The sequence below is a fragment of the Polyodon spathula genome, chromosome 21, assembly GCF_017654505.1.
Source record: "Polyodon spathula isolate WHYD16114869_AA chromosome 21, ASM1765450v1, whole genome shotgun sequence".
NCBI classification, from domain to species: domain Eukaryota; kingdom Metazoa; phylum Chordata; class Actinopteri; order Acipenseriformes; family Polyodontidae; genus Polyodon; species Polyodon spathula.
In genome coordinates, this window is record NC_054554.1 from 16889181 (window position 1) to 16913025 (window position 23845).

General features: G+C 38.6%; 4 protein-coding genes across 4 annotated transcripts; 2 read left to right on the forward strand and 2 right to left on the reverse strand.

Annotated features, from left to right (window-relative positions):
- Nucleotides 1–242: 242 nt before the first annotated feature.
- emg1 (EMG1 N1-specific pseudouridine methyltransferase) lies at nt 243–10659 on the reverse strand. Its single transcript, XM_041222362.1, has 5 exons — nt 10465–10659; nt 3798–3899; nt 1466–1607; nt 907–1121; nt 243–467 (listed from the first exon to the last, which is right to left on the reverse strand). The coding sequence occupies exons 1-5, from the start codon at nt 10612–10614 to the stop codon at nt 354–356; spliced, it is 723 nt and encodes a 240-aa protein (XP_041078296.1). The 5' UTR covers nt 10615–10659; the 3' UTR covers nt 243–353.
- Nucleotides 10660–11095: 436 nt separating this feature from the next.
- LOC121296623 (histone H2A-like) lies at nt 11096–14950 on the forward strand. The gene is made up of 2 exons (XM_041222364.1): nt 11096–11705; nt 14866–14950. The coding sequence occupies exon 1, from the start codon at nt 11206–11208 to the stop codon at nt 11590–11592; it is 387 nt and encodes a 128-aa protein (XP_041078298.1). The 5' UTR covers nt 11096–11205; the 3' UTR covers nt 11593–11705; nt 14866–14950.
- LOC121296622 (histone H1-like) lies at nt 14405–15474 on the forward strand. The gene is made up of 2 exons (XM_041222363.1): nt 14405–14528; nt 14866–15474. Exons 1-2 carry the CDS (start codon nt 14408–14410, stop codon nt 15297–15299), a joined length of 555 nt encoding a protein of 184 aa, XP_041078297.1. The 5' UTR covers nt 14405–14407; the 3' UTR covers nt 15300–15474.
- A 656-nt stretch (nt 15475–16130) lies between these two features.
- LOC121296714 (histone H2B 3-like) lies at nt 16131–16508 on the reverse strand. Its single transcript, XM_041222481.1, has one exon. It carries the CDS (start codon nt 16506–16508, stop codon nt 16131–16133), a length of 378 nt encoding a protein of 125 aa, XP_041078415.1.
- Between the last annotated feature and the right edge of the window lie 7337 nt (nt 16509–23845).

Below are 23845 nucleotides of genomic sequence, written 5' to 3' on the forward strand. Positions count from 1 at the left end.
TTCATGAATTTGTACAATAAAAGGAATCCCAAACACACTATGCTGTTTGTTATGACGTGTAAAGTTAGAGAAAAATAACTTTCTGTACATCAATTGGAATGGGTTAAAGCTGGATAGACTTCTTTTCATATATATTAGTGAGGAGTCTTGTAACATAACAGACCGGCAAAGGGAGGAGACTGTACAACATTTATTTTCTTTATATGAAAAGAAGATTTATATGTATTTATTTTTTACACTTGAGCTAAAAAAAAAAAAAAAAAAAACTTAAAATGTTCTTGTTTCCAGGTAAAACAAATAGTTAGCAAGTGAAAGGTAATTGGCTACAGTCCTCCAATGAGAAAGCTCCATTCTTAAACCACACCCCAAACCTCCTCAAATGCAGTACACAGTTTTGAACAGGTGAGGGCAGCAGAGAGGGGGTAGTTGCTGATGGACACAGTCTTCTCTGTGTAATCAACATTTATCTGTCAAAGAAAAACAATACAAAGTGTCAGTGCTCCATAAATATTATACAATCAATACTGTTGGATTTAGAAATACTAAGTCACTGAAAAAGGCTTCTACTCAAAACGCATGAATTGATTTGTATTTAGTGTTTTTAATGGCAGTCATTTCTGTATCTGTGTGTGTCATTCAATCTGTCTGTGTCAGTGCTGAAACTGAAAGCGTTTTGTGGAGAAAAGAAAGCTGCAATGGAAATCTCTGTATTGCACATTGCAGTCTGCAGCCTCTTCATCCAAAACGCAGAGAAGCCTTAAATAGATCTGTTCCGTGTGGTCTTATCTTTGATAGTTATATAAAGATCAAATACTTAGGTACACTTGATACACTCACGATTTTGTCATGTCAAAAAAAGACCATGTGAATGTGTGCGTTTCTCTTTCTCCCCCCTCCCCTCCTCACCGATCCGTGTGCAAAAGCCCCCACCACGAGGACAGCGGGTTCTGATTGGGGGACGAGGTCGCGTGGGGCAACAGGCCCTGCTCCCGCCACGCTGAAGGAGGTCCCGATCTTCACGCAGCCCACGGGCAGGTGGTCCGACACAGGATTCTTGATCACACGCAAGAGCTTCTGAGGACCGTCTGCGGCACGCACACTGAGCTTGTGAAGCAGCTGAACTGAAAGAAGAGAGAGATGGGAAAGACTTGATTCAATTGGACTGACTATCTACGGACGTTGTACAGAGCTGGAAAGCAACCTTGACTAGACTGAGTTGTTGACGGAGATGGGGGGGGGGGGGGGGGGGGTTGGTGGGGGGGTTGGGGGGGGTGGGAGTAGTTCTCTGTCTTGAACAGAGTTCCCGAGGGCAAGGAGCTGTGACTGGGAGATCATCCAAGACAGAGGTAAGGAGGGCAAGGAGCTGGACTGAGAGAAGGCAGAGAGGACAAGGCAGGGGTTGGTAAATGTGTATGTATATATATGACACACACACACTATACAGACAGACAGGGCTGCCACTTACCCATGAGTCCACAGAACCTGTCGAAGGTGCGCGGAATTCGAGTCTGAGGGTTCACCTCAATCAGCACGTTCCTCTCAGTGTGAATATAGACCTGCAGCAACCCAGCTCTGTTCAGGGGGCTGTCCATTAGCATGAGCAGAGACTGGGGAGGAAGGGGAAAGAATAAAGAATCACTGCTCTGGGTGAGAATCTATGGCAGACCTGCCAGGAGAACAACCCATTAAAAGGAGTAATAGCCAGTGATTTAAAGTCTATTCCCAGCCTCTTCTACCCCTTCTCCACTAGCACATATATTTACCATAAGCAAAACTTAAGGTTCCATTCATGGTTCCAATTCAGCCTATAAATCCCTGCAGCTTGTGGCAATGGAACGGTGTGTTTTTCTTTCCGTTTGTAGATTTTTGCTTGCCATTGTAACTCTGTCTCTTTGGGTGTTTTTGTTATTTCTGGTGTCTTATATACATGTACAGTGAGAAACTGTAGAATGGCTACAACACAAAACAAAAGCAGGTACAAGTTCCTTCCTTATGGCAAATTAGACGGACCATGTTTGTCACACAGTCTAGTGTGTTTACACACGGGGGTAATATAGCTTATACAACGCTTCATTGGACATGTGCCGGTACGTTTCAGAGCTCATGTGAGGGTACATGAGGAAGTCATGCATTTTTGGCTCAGAAGAGATGCTTAAGAACAGTGATTTTGGAAATAGCAGTGTGGCATTATACAAATGTTTGGGCGCATATGGATTGCACTATGTAATACAAGTTTTGTTCCTGGGTAGTAAGTGTTATTTCCTAATCGCTTATGCCTCAAAAGTATAGAAAATGGCTATTATTCCCCACAAACTTTGCTTTTGTGACCAGAACAGTGATATTTTGAAATATCACTATTTCCAATGAGAAAACGGGAGCTTTTGTGTCTTTTCGTTCACATAAAGTCAGAAAACAACATATGAATCCAAAGTAACATGTATTTATACTAAAGTAATACAAAAATGACTACAAAAGATTTAGAAGTGAGTAGTTTTTAGAGATTTACAGTTATACTGTAAATTTACAGTATAATCATAAATCTCGAAAAACTACTCACTTCGAAATCTTTTGTAGTCATTTTTGTATTACTTTAGTATAAATACATGTTAATTTGGATTCATATGTTGTTTTTTTCTGACTATGAACGAAAAGACACAAAAGCTCCCGTTTTCTCATTGGAAATAGTGATATTTCAAAATATCACTGTCCTGGTCACAAAAGCAAAGTTTGTGGGGAATAATAGCCATTTTCTACACTTTTGAGGCATAAGCAATTAGGAAATAACACTTACTACCCAGGAACCAAAAAAAAAAAAAAAAAAAAAAAAAAAAAATTGTTACACAGTGTTATTATACAATGACCAAATACATTTGGAAGAGCAAGTTTTATTTTTCATGTAGTGCTGACGTACCATTTAAGCACCCAAACAAAAAACAAAAACGGGATATCTTTGGCAAATTATATTTATTAACCCTTATTTTTCGCCTTCAACAGAACTAATTGAACTTTATAATCCACAAATTTTACTGCTTATATCGACTTAAAGAAATTCCTAAATATATTTACAAAATATAGCAATACTGCTGTAGCATTGGTCTTTTAACTTTTGAACACCATTTGTTTGTGCATCTTTTGGCAAACATTATCAATTATTGTTATTAATTAACTAAAACCGTCTTTCGTTGCGTATGACATCAGAAGCATGGCTCGGCTCTGAAGGCTCTCCAGAACCACAGCGTGAGAACTCAGTACAGCCCCAGCGCAGCTCCGTTGTACAGTGGAAAAAAGGTATAAGGAGCTTTATTAATGAGCTCACTTCACTATCACTGGCCTCCTTTTCATTGTGCTGTCTGTTAGAACAGTGGTAGACATCTGCTCATAACAGCTGCATCAGAGTATTGCTTCTATGCTTATTAACTGACTGAGCATTTTAGTTCAAGAGAAATATCCCTTATTGACCCTCATTTGAACTGGCTTCAAAATGTTCCCACAGTGAATTCACAACTTATTATTCGTTTATATAGCAGATGCCTTTATCCGAGGCGACTTACAAAGGCTAGGGTGTGTCAACTATGCATCAGCTGCAGAGTCACTTAAAACAACATCTCACCCGAAAGACTGAGCACAAGGAGGTTAAGTGACTTGCTCAGTGTCACACAGAGTCAGTGGCTGAGCCAGGACTTGAGCCAGGGTCCTCCTGGTTACAAGCCCCTTTCTTCAACCACCGGACCACACAGCCTCTCGAATGAAGTCTGTGTACACACAGATATGATGTCACAGAGGAGGAGTGTACCCACCTGGTGTGTGATGTCAGGTCTGATTGTGCCGGGTTCTCTGCCACTCTTAATAATCATGTTTCTGTGTTTATCGCAGTTCAGTAACTCAAAGGTCTTTCCAACCTGAAAAACAAAACACAATCATTGGGTTTAGAGCTGCACAACCAACCCAACTAAATTATTCTAATGTACTCTTTACGCTGGTATTGCCTGCTGTGCTGGGCGGAGCCTCTGCTTCGCACCCTCCACTGCTTACCTACCTGCTCACATTCAATTAAGGCCCTTGTTCTTGCCTACTGCTCTCTTCACTACAGTGCCCTCTCCTACCCTCCAATCCCTCGTGTCTCCCTACACACCATCTCCGCTCCTGCTCAACTGGCAGAGTCATCATGCCTTCCCTCTACTCTCCAGCCTCCCACGCCTTCTCTTCCCTAGCTCCCCCTGTGGTGGAACCAGAGACCGGAGAACTTCAGGACTGCTCTGCCTCTCACTGCCTTCTGTTGCCTCCACAGCCTCCTCTCTTGATCTACCCCTCCTACTATGCACTGGACTTGCCTGACCTAAACAACACATTACTGGATACTCAACTATGTATTACTGCACTACTATGTCATTGTAGATATAACTTCTTGTAATCGTAACTTGTTGCATCCTAGTTCATACTGTATTATTATTATTATTATTATTATTATTATTATTATTATTATTAACTATACATATTTAAATAGGAATCTTGCATTGTAAACCTGCATTTTTCGCAGTAACTGGCAACAACCTTCGCACTCAGTTTACTAACTTTCGCAAGTTATTATCATAAATATCAACCTCAAATCGAGACTCCAGCCTCTCGAGGTAAACCTGTTATTTTGAGACCATTCTTACAAAGCATTAACATAAGCATATTTGTCTTGCAGCTGATTCTCTGATTTCCCTCTGTAAAGATGCATGTCACTTGTGCAGAGCTCGCTCGAGGATCAGCGAATCTACTGGTACAGGGTAGAACTGGGATTCTGCCTCTATAGAGAGTGCTGCTTGGTGCTGCTCATGATCTTTGCAGTTTTTAACTTGTCACATAACTGTTAAAATCAAAGAAGCACAATCTTCCTGCATTATTTAGAAGTAGAAATACTCCGGTAAACAAATAAAAATCACAATACTCACACTTCGACGGTTTTTGTTTTATTTCCCGTTTAAAAACGACCATTTCAGAAATCATCGCATGCGTTTTGAAACTGGTAAAAACGTAATCCGCACAAGTCTAAAATGCACGTTTAAGTGTACAGTAATTGAAGATATGACATGGCCATTAATATTTGCGAGTTTATTCATCACGTGACTTCATTCAATGTCTGCTGAAACTCAACATGGCAGCTGCACCAAAAAGAAAAAAAAGCAATGTTTCAGTAAGACAGAGCTAAAAGAAATCTGATTATCTACATGAGGATGGTGGGATAGTATTCTTAAAGTTTTGCTGTAATTCTAGTCAATACCACTAATAATGCCACTCAAACTCAGAGAATAAGAAAGCAAATAAGACGGAAACAATGGCAAAGCACTGTACCCAAAATAAGTAAGCTAAATTAATTACGTATTTCATTATTTAGTTTATTTCTTTCCACTCTACCTCCCTTTAATGAAGCTATAACTGGCAATTTTAAACCATGGCAATTTCTTAATTCAATTAAATTTTCTGACGACAAAAAAAATTAGCTCAAAAATATTTTTTAGCTATACAATCCTTAAAGGAAATTGATCACTTTACTGTGTAAAACAGGGGTCCTCAAAGTAATTTGGGCACGGGCATAAATTGATCTTGGCTGTTTGCAGGCACGCTGGCTATTGCATAGGTTCTCATTTCAAACACTGCCTTCCCACGACACACACACATATACATACACAGTGCCGTGAAAAAGTATTTGCCCAGTATCTGCATTTTTGCACATTTCACACTAAATTTGGTCAGATATTTTTGTGGGTTGTAGTAGCATATAGAGGGAGTCAAAGATAAAATGACACCAAAGTTTGGTGCTTCTTTCATTTGTTTGGTGTGCAAAGTAATTAAACAATCTTCAGGTGTGAAAAAGTTATTGCCCCTTTAGTTAACTCAACCCAATTAAAGGGATAATTAGGGTCAGCTGTTTGAATACTTTGGTTAACAATCAGGCCTGATTTGGGCCAGCCCTGCCCAATATAAATCTGATTAACTTTGTCTCTTACCATCAGAGTGAAGTTGTCAGCACACAGGTTCTAGAGCAGTGGTGCACAACTCGGTCCTGGAGGGTCGGTGTCCCTGCAGGTTTTTATTCCAACTGCACCTTGGACCTAATTAGAAGCTTAATTGGTCCAATTAACCAATTTAGGGTATGGTTAGAACAAAAACCAGGAGGGACACCTGCCCACCATGGCCTGAGTTGTGCACGACTGTTCTAGAGGCACATCATGCCAAGATCAAAAGAAATGCCTGCAGACCTCCGGGAAAAAAAAAATTGTTGATGTCTATCAGTCTTGAAGGGATTACAAAGCCATTCCTAAGGCTCTGGGGCTTCACCAAACCACAGTCAAAGCCATATTGGCCAAATTGAGAAAGTTTGGGACAGTAGTGAATCTTCCCAGGAGTGGCCATCCTGCCAAAATCTCTCCAAGAGCAAGGCGTAAAATCATCCAAGAAGTCACAAAGATCCCTAGAACAGCATCCAGGGATCTACAGGCCGCTCTCACCTCAGCTAAGGTCAGTGTTCATGACTCCACCATCAGAAAGGCACTGGGCAAAAATGGGATTCATGGCAGAGTAGCAAGGCGGAAACCACTGCTCACTAAGAAGAACATGAATGCTCGTCTCAAGTTTGCCAAAAAGCACCTGGATGATCCTCAAGAGTTCTGGAACAATGTTCTATGGACAAATGAATCAAAAGTGGAACTTTTTGGCCAACATGGGCCCCGTTACGTATGGCGAAAACCAAACACTGCATTCCACAGTAAGAACCTCATACCAACAGTCAAGCATGGTGGTGGTAGTGTCATGATTTGGGGATGCTTTGCTGCATCAGGACCTGGATGACTTGCCATCATTGAAGAAACCATGAATGCTGCTCTGTATCAGAGAATTCTGTAGGAGAATGTCAGGCCATCTGTCCATGAACTGAAGCTGAAGCACAAGAGTCCAGCAAGACAATGATCCGAAACACACAAACAAGTCTACATCAGAATGGTTGAAGAACAAGAAATTTAAAGTTTTGGAATGGCCTAGTCAAAGTTCAGACCTAAACCCCATTAAGATGTTGTGGCAGGACCTGAAACGAGCAGTTTATGCTCGAAAACCCACAAATGTCACTGAGTTAAGAACATAAGAACATAAGAACATAAGAAAGTTTACAAATGAGAGGAGGCCATTCGGCCCATCTTGCTCGTTTGGTTGTTAGTAGCTTATTGATCCCAAAATCTCATCAAGCAGCTTCTTGAAGGATCCCAGGGTGTCAGCTTCAACAACATTACTGGGGAGTTGATTCCAGACCCTCACAATTCTCTGTGTAAAAAAGTGTCTCCTATTTTCTGTTCTGAATGCCCCTTTTTCTAAACTCCATTTGTGACCCCTGGTCCTTGTTTCTTTTTTCAGGCTGAAAAAGTCCCTTGCGTCGACACTGTCAATACCTTTTAGAATTTTGAATGCTTGAATTAGGTCGCCACGTAGTCTTCTTTGTTCAAGACTGAACAGATTCAATTCTTTTAGCCTGTCTGCATATGACATGCCTTTTAAGCCCGGAATAATTCTGGTCGCTCTTCTTTGCACTCTTTCTAGAGCAGCAATATCTTTTTTATAGCGAGGTGACCAGAACTGCACACAATATTCAAGATGAGGTCTTACAAGTGCATTGTACAGTTTTAACATTACTTCCCTTGATTTAAATTCAACACTTTTCACAATGTATCCGAGTATCTTGTTAGCCTTTTTTATAGCTTCCCCACATTGCCTAGATGAAGACATTTCTGAGTCAACAAAAACTCCTAGGTCTTTTTCATAGATTCCTTCTCCAATTTCAATATCTCCCATATGATATTTATAATGTACATTTTTATTTCCTGCGTGCAGTACCTTACACTTTTCTCTATTAAATGTCATTTGCCATGTATCTGCCCAGTTCTGAATCTTGTCTAGATCATTTTGAATGACCTTTGCTGCTGCAACAGTGTTTGCCACTCCTCCTACTTTTGTGTCGTCTGCAAATTTAACAAGTTTGCTTACTATACCAGAATCTAAATCATTAATGTAGATTAGGAATAGCAGAGGACCTAATACTGATCCCTGTGGTACACCGCTGGTTACCACACTCCATTCTGAGGTTTTTCCTCTAATCAGTACTTTCTGTTTTCTACACAAATGTTATCAGTTGAAGCAGTTCTGCATGAAGGAGTGGCCAAAATTCCTCCACGGCGCTGTGAGAGACTGATTAATAACTACAGGAAGCGTTTGGTTGCAGTTATTGCTGCAAAAGCTGGCGTAACTAGTTGTAGAGTCTAAGAGGGCAATTACATTTTCACACGGGGGCATTGGGTGTTGCATAACTTTCTTTAATAAATAAATGAAATAAGTATCAAAATTGTATTATTTATTCATTCAGAGTCCTTTTTATCTAATATTAGATTTTGGTCTGATAACATTTGTGTAAAAAAATGTGCAAAAATACTGAAAGTCAGACAGGGGGCAAATACTTTTTCACGGCACACACACACACACACACACACACACACACACACACACACACACACACACATATATGGGAGTTATTCTTGGCTCACTCTGATAAGGCCAAGAAACAAGCAGCAATTGTGCGTAGTACGCTTATTTAAATTATTTACATAAAATATGCAATGCGTATATTTTTAAATAGCATGTTTACCTAGATAATGATGAATAAACTAAAATGAGTATAGACAGCATCTCACTTTGTTTCAATTTGGCAAATTTGTCAACACTACTCCTGTTTTAAAGATCGGTCATCTCTAGTACAATTATTCAGAGAAAGTGGAGTTCATAACTAAATCTACTACGGTGTTTCCCTTTCAGATATGACACCGGCGTCTATTTTGCTTAACCGCAGATTTCAATTTTCATGCAGAATACCGTGAACGGCCTCTGCTTGTTTATGATTGGACAGCTGCTTATGGTAGTCAAGTATGTACAAGCGCAGCATAAGCGAGCAGCACTGTCAACAGAATGCTGTGACGCTAAGACACGTTTGAAAAAGTGTATCAAGTTTTATTTATTTTCCAATGCTAGGACCTGCCAGAAATGTTTTCACACCTCATAGTAACAGCTGACATGGGCAACACTCCGAGAACCACTGGTGTAAAGGATGTAGCCACTATACTGCACACCAGTGGTTTCATAAAGACATTCTGTCTGGAGACAAGCCTCTTTTTAAATCTTGCAAAAACACTGCAGAATTAGGAAAGAAATAATTGAGAGAATTAATTATGCACTTACATTAAAAGGGGCGCTCTTTAAATTACAATCGGTTAATACATATCAGTGAACCTGTTTTAATTATGAATATGTTGATAAAAAATGGGAACAAATGGAATTGGTCATTTTTGAAAAACAGAATTTGGCATTCAAGAATGGAACAATTAGTAGCCCTAAAGATGGGTACAGTTGGAGGTAGTGCAGATGCCAGTGTTTTATGCAGTAGTATAAAGCAATTTTATGCAGGCCACCAGTTAAGATGGCAGTCTATGTCTATAATAAAAACCAAGAGGGCTGCATAGGATCAGAGCATAATTCAAAATCAGAGGCTGAGCCACAATAAATGTCTTGTTTAAATGTAAAGTAAATTGTAAAATTGTTGATACTTGTGTTGGAATATTGTAATGCAACACAAATATATTAGAAGGGTTAATGCGTGGCCGATGGTTTCTCACTGATAATTTACCCTCTCAGTCAAAATGGCAAGTTTCTCAGTATCTAAAAAGCTTAGAGGGAACACTGGCGGTGGCATTGCCTGGCGTGTGTGTGTGCTGGGCAGAGTTTCGCTGTACTGTACTGTAGACAGGACTATAACACTATAAAACTCATTACAACTACAGCAGCTACCCAACGAGCCTTTACGTTTAAAATAAACCTGCTACAAATACAGCAAGTTATAATCCAATCCTTCAAAAGGAGGAGGACGGCTGTTTGTTTAGTTCTCACACAGTTACAGAGCGCTTCAAGGAGGGTGGTAGGTTGCGTGCAAACCACTAAAACTACCCTAACACTAAAACTACCTAAGGGAATGGAAACAAACTGGAGAGCCAGCACTACTTTTGATAAGCACAGTGCACACAGAAAAGGCCAAACTCTGCATCTCTCACAACAAGATCTGGGGATACTTTCCGCTGCTCTGAAGTTTATGATTGCTTGTTTGAAGTTGGAAAAGGAAGAACAAATAAAGATTTATGACGCAGACGACCTGATGTATAATAACACACCGTAGTTACCGAGATATAATACTGTTAAATGAATCATTAAGTAAACCAAAATGCAATTTATTCATTTAAGCACATGCTATCTATTTATATTCACGAATACGGAAAGTGTAGCGGCGTGTAAACACACATTACGACTATGAATGGGACACACGTTTTGCTCTGCGTTAGTGTGTAAGCAACATCGCTACGCCTCTGCCAAAGCCTAAACGTTTCTTTCAGATACCTTGACAGTTTCCATCGTAGCCCCCTCCAAAACCACCACCAATCTCCTCTCGGTCATCTTATCATGAAGTGTCCGGAGATGCTTCGCCGGTTTTGGTTCGTATTCATCGCTGTAGCTGCCCCCACGTTTGCCTTGCCCGTGCGCCGCCATGTTTACACTCTCTTTTTCCGCCGTGCTTTTGATCGACTTCTGCTTAAAATAGGAAGTGGATCACAGGACTGGCAAACGAAAGTGAGACGCTGGCTTCATGTCGTAACAAGACCATGGCTCTCGCAGTGAGGGCAGAATGAGGAGACGAGGCCCTGTCTTCATTTCATAGACTAGATGAACTTAGTTTCATGGATTTCAGTGAGGGCAGTAAAAGTGAACTTTCTGTACACTGCATTATCAAAAAACAACCCGACGTTGTTGACAGTTCTGGTAATTTTCATTCCTGAAATACAACAGAATTCAGGTTAACAAAGAAATGCTAGTAGATGACAAAATTTGACCTGAAATGATTGACACTCTAGCCCAGTCTCTCCTCGCTTGTATGCAAATCAAGCTTGTAGAGTCAAGTTTTGATTGGTTAACATGATATGACAATAATGGGGTAATGTGATCAGATTGGGTTCTAGAGTACCGTATTTTTTAACCAATCAGGATGATCCTAACACTATTAAAGCGCTAAGATGCATTTTTTTGTTTGTTTGTTTTTATTTTTTTATTGTTCGTTGGTGAATTGGGAAGAGTATTTGGAAAATGAGTGGGAGAGGTAAAACCAGTGGTAAAGCAAAAGCTAAGGCAAAGTCTCGTTCATCCAGAGCAGGATTGCAGTTCCCAGTTGGTTGTGTTCATAGGCTGCTGCGGAAAGGTAACTATGCAGAACGTGTCGGTGCTGGAGCCCCGGTCTATCTGGCCGCGGTGCTCGAGTACTTGACTGCTGAAATCCTGGAGCTGGCTGGGAACGCCGCTCGGGACAACAAGAAGACCCGAATCATCCCGCGTCACCTGCAGCTCGCTGTCCGCAACGACGAGGAGCTCAACAAGCTGCTGGGAGGGGTCACCATCGCTCAGGACGGAGTGCTGCCCAACATCCAGGCTGTGCTGCTGCCCAAGAAAGCTGAGAAAGTACCCAAGAGCAAATAAACTACCGTGACCCACTTAAAGAAAACCCAAAGGCTCTTATAAGAGTCACCCACTGTCCCTGTGAAAGAGCAGATTCTTCTCGGAGAAGCGTATTCATAGTAGACCGAGTAAAGGTAAACGGGAATGCTTGCATAAACACGTCCTGGAGTGTGCATATACCGTGTATTTTCATTGTGTGGCGGTAAATTGAACGATAGTCTAGAAATAAACTATATGTGCGTGTGTGTATGTTTAGTCAGCTGTGCGTTTGCGGACATTTTTGGAATCTAAAGCGGGTATTATAATTCCAAAACTATTCGGAAAAGCATAGCCGTACGTCAATATGCGAGCGGAGGTAAATAGACTGCGAACTGGTCGGTACATAAAGACGTTCTGTCGGGAGAAAAAAATCACAAACTACAATAAGATGTAAACGATGCAGGTTTTGCGAGTGCTCCGATAACATTGTGCCATCTATGAAAAGTTTGCAAAATAATCGATCACCCAATTTGCACAGTAAGTTTTATTACAACAGTGAGAGCCATCGTGTCAATTAAATGTATTTGACAGAAAATGGTTAATAATAATACTCCCTGGAACCTCACATCATTTCGAAAATGCGTTCTGCATCAAGGAGTAATTCCTCACAATACTGAGTTGTATTGTTTTTGACAGTGGAAAGGTCAATGCAGCTTGTGCTACTAACCTGTATATTGAGGATGAGGTCCACCACTGCAGCTTCTATGAACAAAGCCCTGTGGGAGTCATTCACACACATTACCTGCTACAGTGCAATACAGTTGCACTGTAGCTCTCTCCACATATATATTACTTGAATATAATTGCATTAACTTGTGCATTTTAAGAATGTGGAACAAAGTATTACCGGCTTCATACTCTTTATTGTAATATTGTGTGTGGATCTTAGAAGAGCCTTTAGGTTTTAGTGAACGGAAGATTTGTCTTTACTTGGAGCTGGTATATTTGTTGACGGCCTTAGTGCCCTCAGACACTGCGTGTTTGGCCAGTTCTCCGGGCAGCAGGAGGCGGACGGCTGTCTGGATCTCTCTGGAAGTGATGGTGGAGCGCTTGTTATAGTGAGCTAGACGAGAAGACTCACTGATACGAGTTCATGATGCCCATCGCCTTGGAAGAGATCCCAGTATCAGGGTGAACCTGCTTCAGCACTTTGTAAACATACATAGCATAGCTCTCCTTCCTGGTCTTTCTGCGCTTCCTTCCTCCCTTAGGTTGACTTTTCGCAACAGCCTTCTTTGACCCTTTCTTGGGTGCTGGCGCTGATTTTGATGGCTCTGGCATTTTTCTCAAGAGAAACTAACTCAATACAACATATCATAAATCAATAACTATTACCCCCTCACCCCCGTTCCCTGACCTTATATTTATAGCCGATGTATGCAAATCAGGTGTACAGCAGCTGTCGCAGTTTCTATTGGACAATAGGATATCTTTTGATTGTGACATTGCAGTTAATGACTGGCGAGGTATTGCGATGCTTTCAGCCAATCGGGCATTCCAGCACTTCACAGCTCTAATTTATACATGCAATTTAGAGCACTGTGAATGTAGAGCTTTGGCTGGGTGGTTTATTTTAATCGCCAATTTTCATTTCTATTGGCTAGTAAAGTGCATATTAAACCAATCATCAACAGTAACGAAAAAGGTCGGTACCATGCGAATAGCCTTTGTTCTATTTCTTATTGCGCAGTCAAGTTTTTCTTTTTCTTTTTAATAAAGTAGTGCAACTGTAGCTTTTCTTAATGTGTTTTTTCGTACTGGCATTGGGTATAGTACACGAATTACGTATTTGCATTTTCAAGTAGAATTATAACGTCGAAGAAACGCTTAAATGAAATATTGATCTATAAATTAGATACACTTTGAAACGCCGCTTTTTTAAAATTTATTATACCATTTAGCACTAACCGTGTCTAATTGAAATACAATATGGGTTATAAATGTTTTTGTCCTGCAAAGAGTTCTCGGTCTGTCTAGACAATAGTTCTGTTTTTTTAACCTCCAAATCCATACAGAGTGCGACCCTGGCGCTTCAGCGCATACTCCACATCCATGGCGGTCAATTTCAAAATATCACTATTTCCAAAGATTTAGAAGTGAGTAGTTTTTCGAGATTTACGATTATACTGTAAATTTACAGTATAATCATAAATCTCAACTACTCACTTCTAAATCTTTTGTAGTCATTTTTGTATTACTTTAGTATAAATACATGTTAATTTGGATTCATATGTTGTTGTTTTTTTCTGACTTTATGTGACGAAAAGACACAAAAGCGCCCGTTTTCTCATTGGAAATAGTGATATTTTGAAATTGACCTGTCCTGATCACAAAAGCAAAGTGTGTGGGGAATAATAGCCATTTTCTATACTTTTGAGGCATAAGCAATTAGGAAATAACACTTACTACCCAGGAACAAAAAAATGTGTTACATAGTGTAATTATTATTATTAATTACTCTTTGTGTTTGCTGGGCAGTAGTTCCATTAGTTATCAAAAGGAACACACAAGCAGACTTCATATGCAGCAGCTACGAGTTAGTTTATACACTGGGCATGTCTATACTGCAGATTACATCACTGCTCATATTCATAATGGCAGAGCGAATAGACTGAGCAGGAGCGCGCGGCAATACAGCCCAGCTCTGCTCGAGACAGCTGTCGTGTTTTGATTGAAAAAGAAACCGTTGGTAATTGAAATTAGAAAGTGGCTGAACTTGTGTCCATAAAAATAAAAAAAACAACAAACAAGCAAATTAAATAATACCTAAAAAGAAAACGAGAGAGAAGCTTACGATATGCCTGGAACAGTTAAATGCGGGAAAGGACTCGGGAAAGCGGGAGCAAAGCGTCGCCGTCAAGCGCTCCAGAAAGTATTTCGTGTGAAACTGAAAGAGAAAATTAAAGTGACTGCCGCGGGTCAGTTGTGTACTTTCACATTTTTAAACGTGTAACTTTATTGTTACATATTTTTAAATGTAAGTCTGGATACTTTTCATTAGCCTAACAATATAGTAATTTTATAGTAGCGAATCTTTTCAGTTACAGTATGTAATAAAACACACAAATAAATAAATACATATTTTTGTGACTGGTGCTGTAATTGTACGAATTAAGAATACTACGCTAAACTTGTCTTGAAATTTAAAGTATACTCTAGTAAAACTTATACAGGTTATTGATTGTAATCTGAAATCGGCTCTAGTCTAGACAAAAAAAATAGCTCTCATTGCATTTGATTGTGTTTAATTTCCAGAAACTACAGAAGTCGCTCCTCAGGAGAAGAGCGCTACTAGGAAAGCGGGCCCCGCCGTGTCTGACCTTGTCAAGGCAGTGTCTGCTCCCAAGGACCGCAGCGGGGTGTCTCTGGCTGAGCTCAAGAAAGCTCTGGCGGCCGGCGGCTACGACGTGGAAAAGAACAGCTCCCGCGTCAACACTGCAGTCAAGAGTGCGGTGAGCAAGGAGACCCTGCTGCAGACCAAGGGCGTCGGCGCTTCTGGCTCCTTCAAGCTCAACAATAAACGGGCTAAGAAGCCAAGGAAGTCCCCCAATAAAACAAAGCGAGCAGCAGCCGCACAGAGCCCAAGGAAACAAACAGCGTTGAAGAAAGCAGCCAAAACCCCTCAAAAAGCTCGGAGCACGAAATGCAAAACTGCGAGGACTAGGCGGAACATTCCTACAAGAAAGTGATTTATTATCGTGACAATGCTGAACAAACCCCAAAAGCTCTCTTCAGAGGCACCACAGCTTTCTGCAAAGAGCAAAAGTACACCCACTCCCAAATATTGCTTTATAGTATGCGTATGATGATATTTGACTTGTCTATGGAAATGATTTGCAACCGGTAATAAAACTAATGAGATTATTAGTGTTTTCTCTTTATTAATTTTATTTTATTATTGAACGCATAAACGAACAAAAAACATTCAAATGAAATATTACGTGTGTGTGTGTGTGAGTGTGTGTAATTACTAATCCATACAATACACGTTACAAACCCATTGTCTTTGTTTACGATTCCTGTGTCAACAAAATACTTGCATTGATATCACTGGTGTATCCATCGGTGTGTGTGTGAACGCATTTACTTATGCGGTTATATTACACGCGACTAAACTTTACCGAGCAATATTCAAATTAAATTCACAGCGATTTTTTAAAAATGTTATTTTTAAAAACACAAGTCAAAACTAGTTTAAAAAAAACAAACAAAAAAAACAGTATAGGTTTTGCATAGGTTTAACATTAAATGAAGTAATGGACGGGAAGGGTAGTTTATTCGGTGCTCTCAAACACTAGAAGATATGTTTACATTTAATGCATGTACACAAATATAATCATTATACTTTGAAATTAAACGGTATGGTTCAGCAAAATCATCCATGCATAAACATACCACTTAGTTATACAAGCTAAAACAATTATATAGGACAGTACATAAAGCGAAAGCTAAGCTCTTTCACGCTATTGTGGGTGGCTCTTAGAAGAGCCTTTGGGTTTTAGTGAACGGAAGATTTGTCTTTACTTGGAGCTGGTATACTTGGTGACGGCCTTAGTGCCCTCAGTCACTGCGTGTTTGGCCAGTTTTCCGGGCAGCAGGAGGCGCACGGCTGTCTGGATCTCTCTGGAAGTGATGGTGGAGCGCTTGTTATAATGAGCTGGACGGGAAGACTCACCGGCGATGCGCTCAAATATGTCGTTAAAGAACGAGTTCATGATGCCCATCGCCTTGGAAGAGATCCCGGTATCAGAGTGAACCTGATTCAGCACTTTGTACACGTAGATAGCATAGCTCTCCTTCCTGGTTTGTCTGCGCTGCTTTACTCCCTTTGGCGTAGTTTTCGTAACAGCCTTTTTCGACCCCTTCTTAGGCGCTGGTGCAGTTTTCGACTCTGGCATGTTTATTATTGCATCTCCTCACAAAAAATAACGTACTTCTTGAATAACCATATCTCTCGCTGGCTCTTTACTTCTAGCAGCTGTAGGGTATCTAGAACAGTTTCTATTGAAAGTAAAATATAAATATCTAAATAAATCCACGTCACGATAGGTTAGTTCAATATAATTTTAGCCTATCAGAAGTATGTGATAATTTATGTATGTAAATTTAATACTGAAAATGGTACTTGTTATTTGTCAATGCGGTTCATTTGTAACCAATCACACTTTGCTCTATTGTCCCTGTTGAGCTGCTATTCTTGGATAGTTGTGCATGTCTAATCCCAAAATATGTTTGTCTTTGTACTGTACGGCACGTTCAGTTACTTTAATATTTAATTTAAAACCCTGCAAGATTATTGGATCATTCCTCAATATTACGTTGTTTTTTCTTTGTTCAATTTATCTTTTTTGTGCTGCTTTTTGAGACTGTATTGTATATATCGTAATTATAAATGTTACTTAATTTCAATTAGTTCCCATTAGATTATTATTATTATTGTATTATAATAATAATATAATATAATAATGTTAATGATAACGTTACATGTAGGTGTATACTAAAAAAAAAAAAAACATAATAAGAATATAAGTTATTTTTATGAATTTTGTACTCTGCCAGACAACATTATTTATGTAGGGTGGACGAATTTATACTAATTTGGTTTTTACATATCGCGATTTTTTTTTGTTCGTTTTGGCAGCAAAACCATGTAAGTTTAGTTTAATCTAAATGCCTTTCACGGAAAGTACCGTTCGGTAGGGTTCCGCGACAAAATTATATAAAATTATATATATATATATATATATATATATATATATATATATATATATATATATATATATATATATATATATATATATATACACACACACAGCTCTGGAAAAAATTAAGAGACCACAGCAAAATTATCAGTTTCTCTGGTTTTACTATTTATAGGTATGTGTTTGGGTAAAATGAACATTTTTGTTTTATTCTATAAACTATTGACAACATTTCTCCCAAATTCCAAATAAAATTATTGTCATTTAGAGCATTTATTTGCAGAAAATGACAACTGGTCAAAATAACAAAAAAGATGCAGTGTTGTCAGACCTCAAATAATGCAAAGAAAATAAGTTCATATTCATTTTTAAACAACACAATACTAATGTTTTGACTTAGGAAGAGTTCAGAAATCAATATTTGGTGGAATAACCCTGATTTTCAAGAACAGCTTTCATGCGTCTTGGCATGCTCTCCACCAGTCTTTCACATTGATGTTGGGTGACTTTATGCCACTCCTGGTGCAAAAATTCAAGCAGCTCGGCTTTGTTTGATGGCTAGTGACCATCCATCTTCCTCTTGATCACATTCCAGAGGTTTTCAATGGGGTTCAGGTCTGGAGATTGGGCTGGCCATGACAGGGTCTTGATCTGGTGGTCCTCCATCCACACCTTGATTGACCTGGCTGTGTGGCATGGAGCATTGTCCTGCTGGAAAAACCCATCCTCAGATTTGGGGAACATTGTCAGAGCAGAAGGAAGCAAGTTTTCTTCCAGGACAACCCTGTACTTTTGTACTGTCATTTCCTAAAATTATATTAAGCAAGGTTTCGGGTAAATATATAAAAATAAAAGGCAGCGTATATTTTAGCACTAGTACAACGAGACCATGTACGGAATTAAAATGAATGGACTATAGAATAGCCATTTTTTGTAACAATTTAATTGGTTTAAAAGCAAACAAGATTATCCATAAACTAATGTTCACAGAAAATAAATAGTACATTGCTAGTACATTGTGTTTTGTATTTTTCATTATTTATTTTACTAGATGAATTGCCACTGTGGGGTTCGGTTCAACCCTCTGTGTGTTGTTTAATTTGCAGTCCGGTGTTTTAGGGTAGTATGCCTTAGATTAGCAATCTAAATACAAAATTATTCAAACGCAAAAATAAATAAATGCTGTAAAACCATGCTCAATTGCTATGGTAAAAAACTGCGTTTGCTAAGTGTGTTAACAACATCTAACACAAATTCGTTTAATTACTCAGGATTTACACCTCCCACATTTGACTATTAAACACATACCAGATTGTACTGTTACTTTAAATAGACATTTAATAATTTTCTTAACAGAAGCCAAAGAAAAAACAACCAAGAAAGCGGCTCCGAAACGTAGAAAGGTCCAAGCAAATGAAAGGTGGGCACCCAATAATTCTCTTAAGACCACAGCCAAGGGACCACCGGCTCGGAAAACTGCCAGGAGCCCCAAACAAAGCAAGAGAAACAGCAGCTAGGAAAGCGTGCAGGAGCCCGAAAGAGGTCGGGATAAACAGAGATCACCACCAAAGAAGAAAACATCTCACAGAAGGTGATAAACGGTCTGAAGTGAACGCGTTGCATTAAACCCTTTTAAGAGCCACATTTCTCTAAAAATAGCGAATTCTTAATTTAAAAGATGGCAGGCCTATGTATTTTACACAGCCACGTTTCATTACCGGTACTAGATTATAAGTTCATTAGATCGTTAACATTACCTGTATTTGCAATTACTGTGAACACATTAGAAACAGCCGGAATGCAGGGAGGGAATCACAAACACACAGATCACTACAATACCTAATGCTGCAGTATGTATGAAGACGCTGAGTGAACACGTAAATCTTTTTCTTTTTTTTTTTTAATTAGTAAGGTATTTCATATATAGGGAAATCACTGCTTACACTATTTGAAATAATTAAGTGCTTTCTGATTTAAATACTCTGTAATAATTTGGGATATTTACTCCATTTAAAACAGTATTTACATAAAGTAAATGTAAAAAGCTACCGAGTAAGATAATTTTGCTACCTATTTCCAGATAGGTAGCAAATACTCACTACTGCAATTTCACAAAAGGCTGTGGAAGCATATTGTTTTTGTTAGGATTATTCTTACTTTTTTCTCCCAAAAGTTGCTCTGAAACTCACGACATTCAGTAAGCTGGTAAATGCCTATGTGCGATAGCACTATGTAACACAATTTTTGTTCCTGGGTAGTAAGTGTTATTTCCTAATTGCTTATGCCTCAAAAGTATAGAAAATGGCTAATATTCCCCACAAACTTTGCTTTTATAACCAGGACAGTGATATTTCAAAATATCACTATTTCCAATGGGAAAAAGGGCAAATGTGTGTCTTTTCGTTCATATAAAGTCAGAAAAAACAACATATGAATCCAAATTAACATATATTTATACTAGAGTAATACAAAAATGACTACAAAAGATTTAGAAGTGAGTAGTTTTTCGAGATTTACGATTGAAATATCACTGTCCTGGTTATAAAAGCAAAGTTTGTGGGGAATAATAGCCATTTTCTATACTTTTGAGGTATAAGCAATTAAGAAATAACACTTACTACCCAGGAACAAAAAAAAAAAATTGTTACACAGTGTAGTCGGCAAATTGACGTAAATCACATAGTTCAGCAGCCATATTGGATTTAGCAGAATTTGTTAAAACGCCTATGTATTCAAAAATACTTGTTCTACAATACATGTTTAGGGATATGCCATGATTAACTGTTGTTAATATGCAGCTGATTGGTACTGTGGTTTGGCAACCACACTGATTAATGTCATAAAAATATCATAAAAAATATAAACTCATCAAAATGCAAACATTTTCTCTGAAACCGATTATCCGATTGAAACAAAAATTGGAATATATCATCTCAGTATGGTCATCTGTTACGCTTGTTCAAAGGAAGTTGCTACTGTGAAAATCATGGGGCCAAGCTGGATGACATCATCTGCATATGCAACTGGCTATAAAAGTGCCTATAACTTCTTATTGACTACATATGGTTGTTATATAACATGTGTGGTATCTGTTGCAGTGTGGGCAGGGAAAACTTTAAATATAATCGTTGAATGTGCAATCAGTGACTACACCACCCCTTGTTTATATTGAGGTAGGGGACCTCAAAGTCATGACTAAGATATGGGTTCCCTCACACAAGTTCCTTCAGTTAAATAAAAGTCAGAAGTCACAAGTGAAGCCTAAAATTGCTTTTACAGAGTAGTTGTGTTTAAATAATACAAAATGTAAAAGAAAGTAAAAAAAAGTATAGATACTGTACGTTTTCTTTTGAGGTAGTTATATCAGAAGGAATTGAAATTGAGATAGATGAGTATCTAGTTCCTATAGTTTAACAACTAAAATTGAAGTTCAAAAGAAACACCAGGGTCAGGATAGATTATTTATAATAATAATAATAATAATAATAATAATAATAATAATAATAATAATAATAATAATAATAATAATCTTTATTTTATATAGTGCTTCTCATAAGTAAATATCGCAAAGTTCTTAACAAAAGTGAAAACAGAATAAATAAATAAATAAATAAATAAAACATACAAAATATATTAAAACAGTTGGAATTAAAAATGCAATGACAGTAAAAGTCATAAGAATGCCAAACAAATGGGTTTTGAGGTGGGATTTAAAAATAGACAGAGATTCAGAATCACGGAACTCAGAAGGAAGTGTGTTCCACAGTTTAGGAGCATAAGAACATAAGAACATAAGAAAGTTACAAACGAGAGGAGGCCATTTGGACAATCTTGCTCGTTTGGTTGTTAGTAGCTTATTTATCCCAAAATCTCATCAAGCAGCTTCTTGAAGGATCCCAGGGTGTCAGCTTCAACAACATTACTGGGGAGTTGATTCCAGACCCTCACAATTCTCTGTGTAAAAAAGTGTCTCCTATTTTCTGTTCTGAATGCCCCTTTGTCTAATCTCCATTTGTGACCCCTGGTCCTTGTTTCTTTTTTCAGGCTGAAAAAGTCCCTTGGGTCGACACTGTCAATACCTTTTAGAATTTTGAATGCTTGAATTAGGTCGCCACGTAGTCTTCTTTGTTCAAGACTGAACAGATTCAATTCTTTTAGCCTGTCTGCATATGACATGCCTTTTAAGCCCAGAATAATTCTGGTCGCTCTTCTTTGCACTCTTTCTAGAGCAGCAATATCTTTTTTATAGTGAGGTGACCAGAACTGCACACAATATTCAAGATGAGGTCTTACTAATGCATTGTACGGTTTTACCATTACTTCCCTTGATTTAAATTCAATACTTTTCACAATGTATCCGAGCATCTTGTTAGCCGTTTTTATAGCTTCCCCACATTGTCTAGATGAAGACATTTCTGAGTCAACAAAAACTCCTAGGTCTTTTTCATAGATTCCTTCTCCAATTTCAGTATCTCCCATATGATATTTATAAAGTACATTTTTATTTCCTACGTGCAGTACTTTACACTTCTCTATTAAATGTCATTTGCCATGTGTCTGCCCAGTTCTGAATCTTGTCTAGATCATTTTGAATGACCTCTGCTGCTGCAACAGTGTTTGCCACTCCTCCTACTTTTGTGTCATCTGCAAATTTAACTATACCAGAATCTAAATCATTAATGTAGATTAGGAATAGCAGAGGACCTAATACTGATCCCTGTGGTACACCACTGGTTACCACACTCCATTCTGAGGTTTTTCCTCTAATAAGTACTTTCTGTTTTCTACATGTTAACCACTCCCTAATCCATGTACATGTGTTTCCTTGAATCCCAACTGCGTTCAGTTTGAGAATTAATCTTTTGTGCGGGACTTTGTCAAAAGCTTTCTGGAAATCTAAATAAACCACGTCATATGCTTTGCAATTATCCATTATCGATGTTGCATCCTCAAAAAAATCAAGCAAGTTAGTTAGACACGATCTCCCTTTCCTAAAACCATGTTGACTGTCTCCCAGGACCCTGTTACCATGTAGGTAATTTTCCATTTTGGATCTTATTATAGTTTCCATAAGTTTGCATATAATAGAAGTCAGGCTTACTGGTCTGTAGTTACCTGGTTCAGTTTTGTTTCCCTTTTTGTGGATCGGTATTACGTTTGCAATTTTCCAGTCTGTCGGTACCACCCCTGTGTCAAGAGACTGCTGCATGATCTTGGTTAGCGGTTTGTAAATTACTTCTTTCATTTCTTTGAGTACTACTGGGAGGATCTCATCCGGCCCAGGGGATTTGTTTATTTTAAGAGCTCCTAGTCCCTTTAACACTTCTGCCTCAGTTATGCTAAAGTTATTTAAAACTGGATAGGAACTGGATGACATGTGGGGCATGTTGTCAGTATCTCCCTTTGTAAAAAAGTAATCATTTAATATATTTGTTTTTTTTTTTTCTTCATCTACGATTTTGCCATTTGTATCTCTTAAACATTTAATCTCCTCTTTAAATGTTCGCTTGCTGTTGTAATATTGGAAAAACATTTTGGAATTGGTTTTAGCTCCCTTAGCAATGTTCACTTCTATTTCCCTCTTGGCCTTTCTAACTTCCTTTTTGACTTGCGTTTGCAGTTCTGTGTACTCTTTCTGCGTACTTTCTTTTTGGTCCTTTTTTAATGCTCTGTAAAGTGCCTTTTTTCGATGAATATTTTTTTTAATGGATCTATTAAACCATTTTGGCAGCTTAATTTTACATTTAGATTTGTCTACTTTAGGGATGTAATTGTTTTGTGCCTCTAGGACTACATTTTTGAAGAACAACCATCCTTCTTCTGTGGGCGTTTTCTCTATTTTACTCCAATCTACTTCTGTTAGTCTCTGTTTCATACCTTCATAGTTTGCTTTTCTAAAATTGTAAACCTTAGCTTTAGTCCTTACTTTTGTGGTTTTAAAAAACACTTCAAAACGAGACCATGTTGTGGTCTGAGTTTGCCAATGGTTCTCTGACCTCTGTTTTAGTTATTCTATCTTCGTTATCTGAAAAGACTAAATCAAGGCATGCCTCCTCTCTAGTGGGTGCCTTCACAAATTGTGTTAGGAAGCAGTCATTTGTCATTTCCACCATTTCTATTTCATCCTTCGTGCTACCCATCGGGTTTTCCCATTTTATTTGGGGGAAGTTGAAATCCTCTATTAGTATGGCTTCCCCTTTGCTACACGCATTTCTAATGTCATTGTATAACAGATTACTGTGCTCACCGTCTGAATCTGGCGGTCTATAGCATGCTCCTATTATTATGCCCTTTGAATTTTTGTCCGTTATTCTGACCCATATTGATTCGGTTTTATTTTCTTTGTCCAGGTTTAACACCTGGACTTCAAGACTGTTTCTTAAGTAGAGCACTACCCCTCCTCCTCTTCTGTCCTGCCTGTCTTTCCTATACAGTGTATACCCACAAATATTATATTCGTCCCCATCTCTCAGACAACCACGTTTCTGTAACACCTATCACATCATAGTTACCTGTTAGTGCAGTAGCTTCAA

Coding starts and splice junctions, on each gene's coding strand:
- LOC121296714 (XM_041222481.1), bottom strand. CDS start 16,508: ATGCCAGAGTCGAAAACTGCACCAGCGCCTAAGAAGGGGTCGAAAAAG.
- LOC121296622 (XM_041222363.1), top strand. CDS start 14,408: ATGCCTGGAACAGTTAAATGCGGGAAAGGACTCGGGAAAGCGGGAGCA. Junction 14,529..14,865: donor AATTAAAGTGACTGCCGCGG/GTCAGTTGTGTA, acceptor TTTAATTTCCAG/AAACTACAGAAGTCGCTCCT.
- emg1 (XM_041222362.1), bottom strand. CDS start 10,614: ATGGCGGCGCACGGGCAAGGCAAACGTGGGGGCAGCTACAGCGATGAA. Junction 1,122..1,465: donor CAGGTTCTGTGGACTCATGG/GTAAGTGGCAGC, acceptor CTCTTCTTTCAG/TTCAGCTGCTTCACAAGCTC. Junction 468..906: donor GGGCTTTTGCACACGGATCG/GTGAGGAGGGGA, acceptor TTTCTTTGACAG/ATAAATGTTGATTACACAGA.
- LOC121296623 (XM_041222364.1), top strand. CDS start 11,206: ATGAGTGGGAGAGGTAAAACCAGTGGTAAAGCAAAAGCTAAGGCAAAG.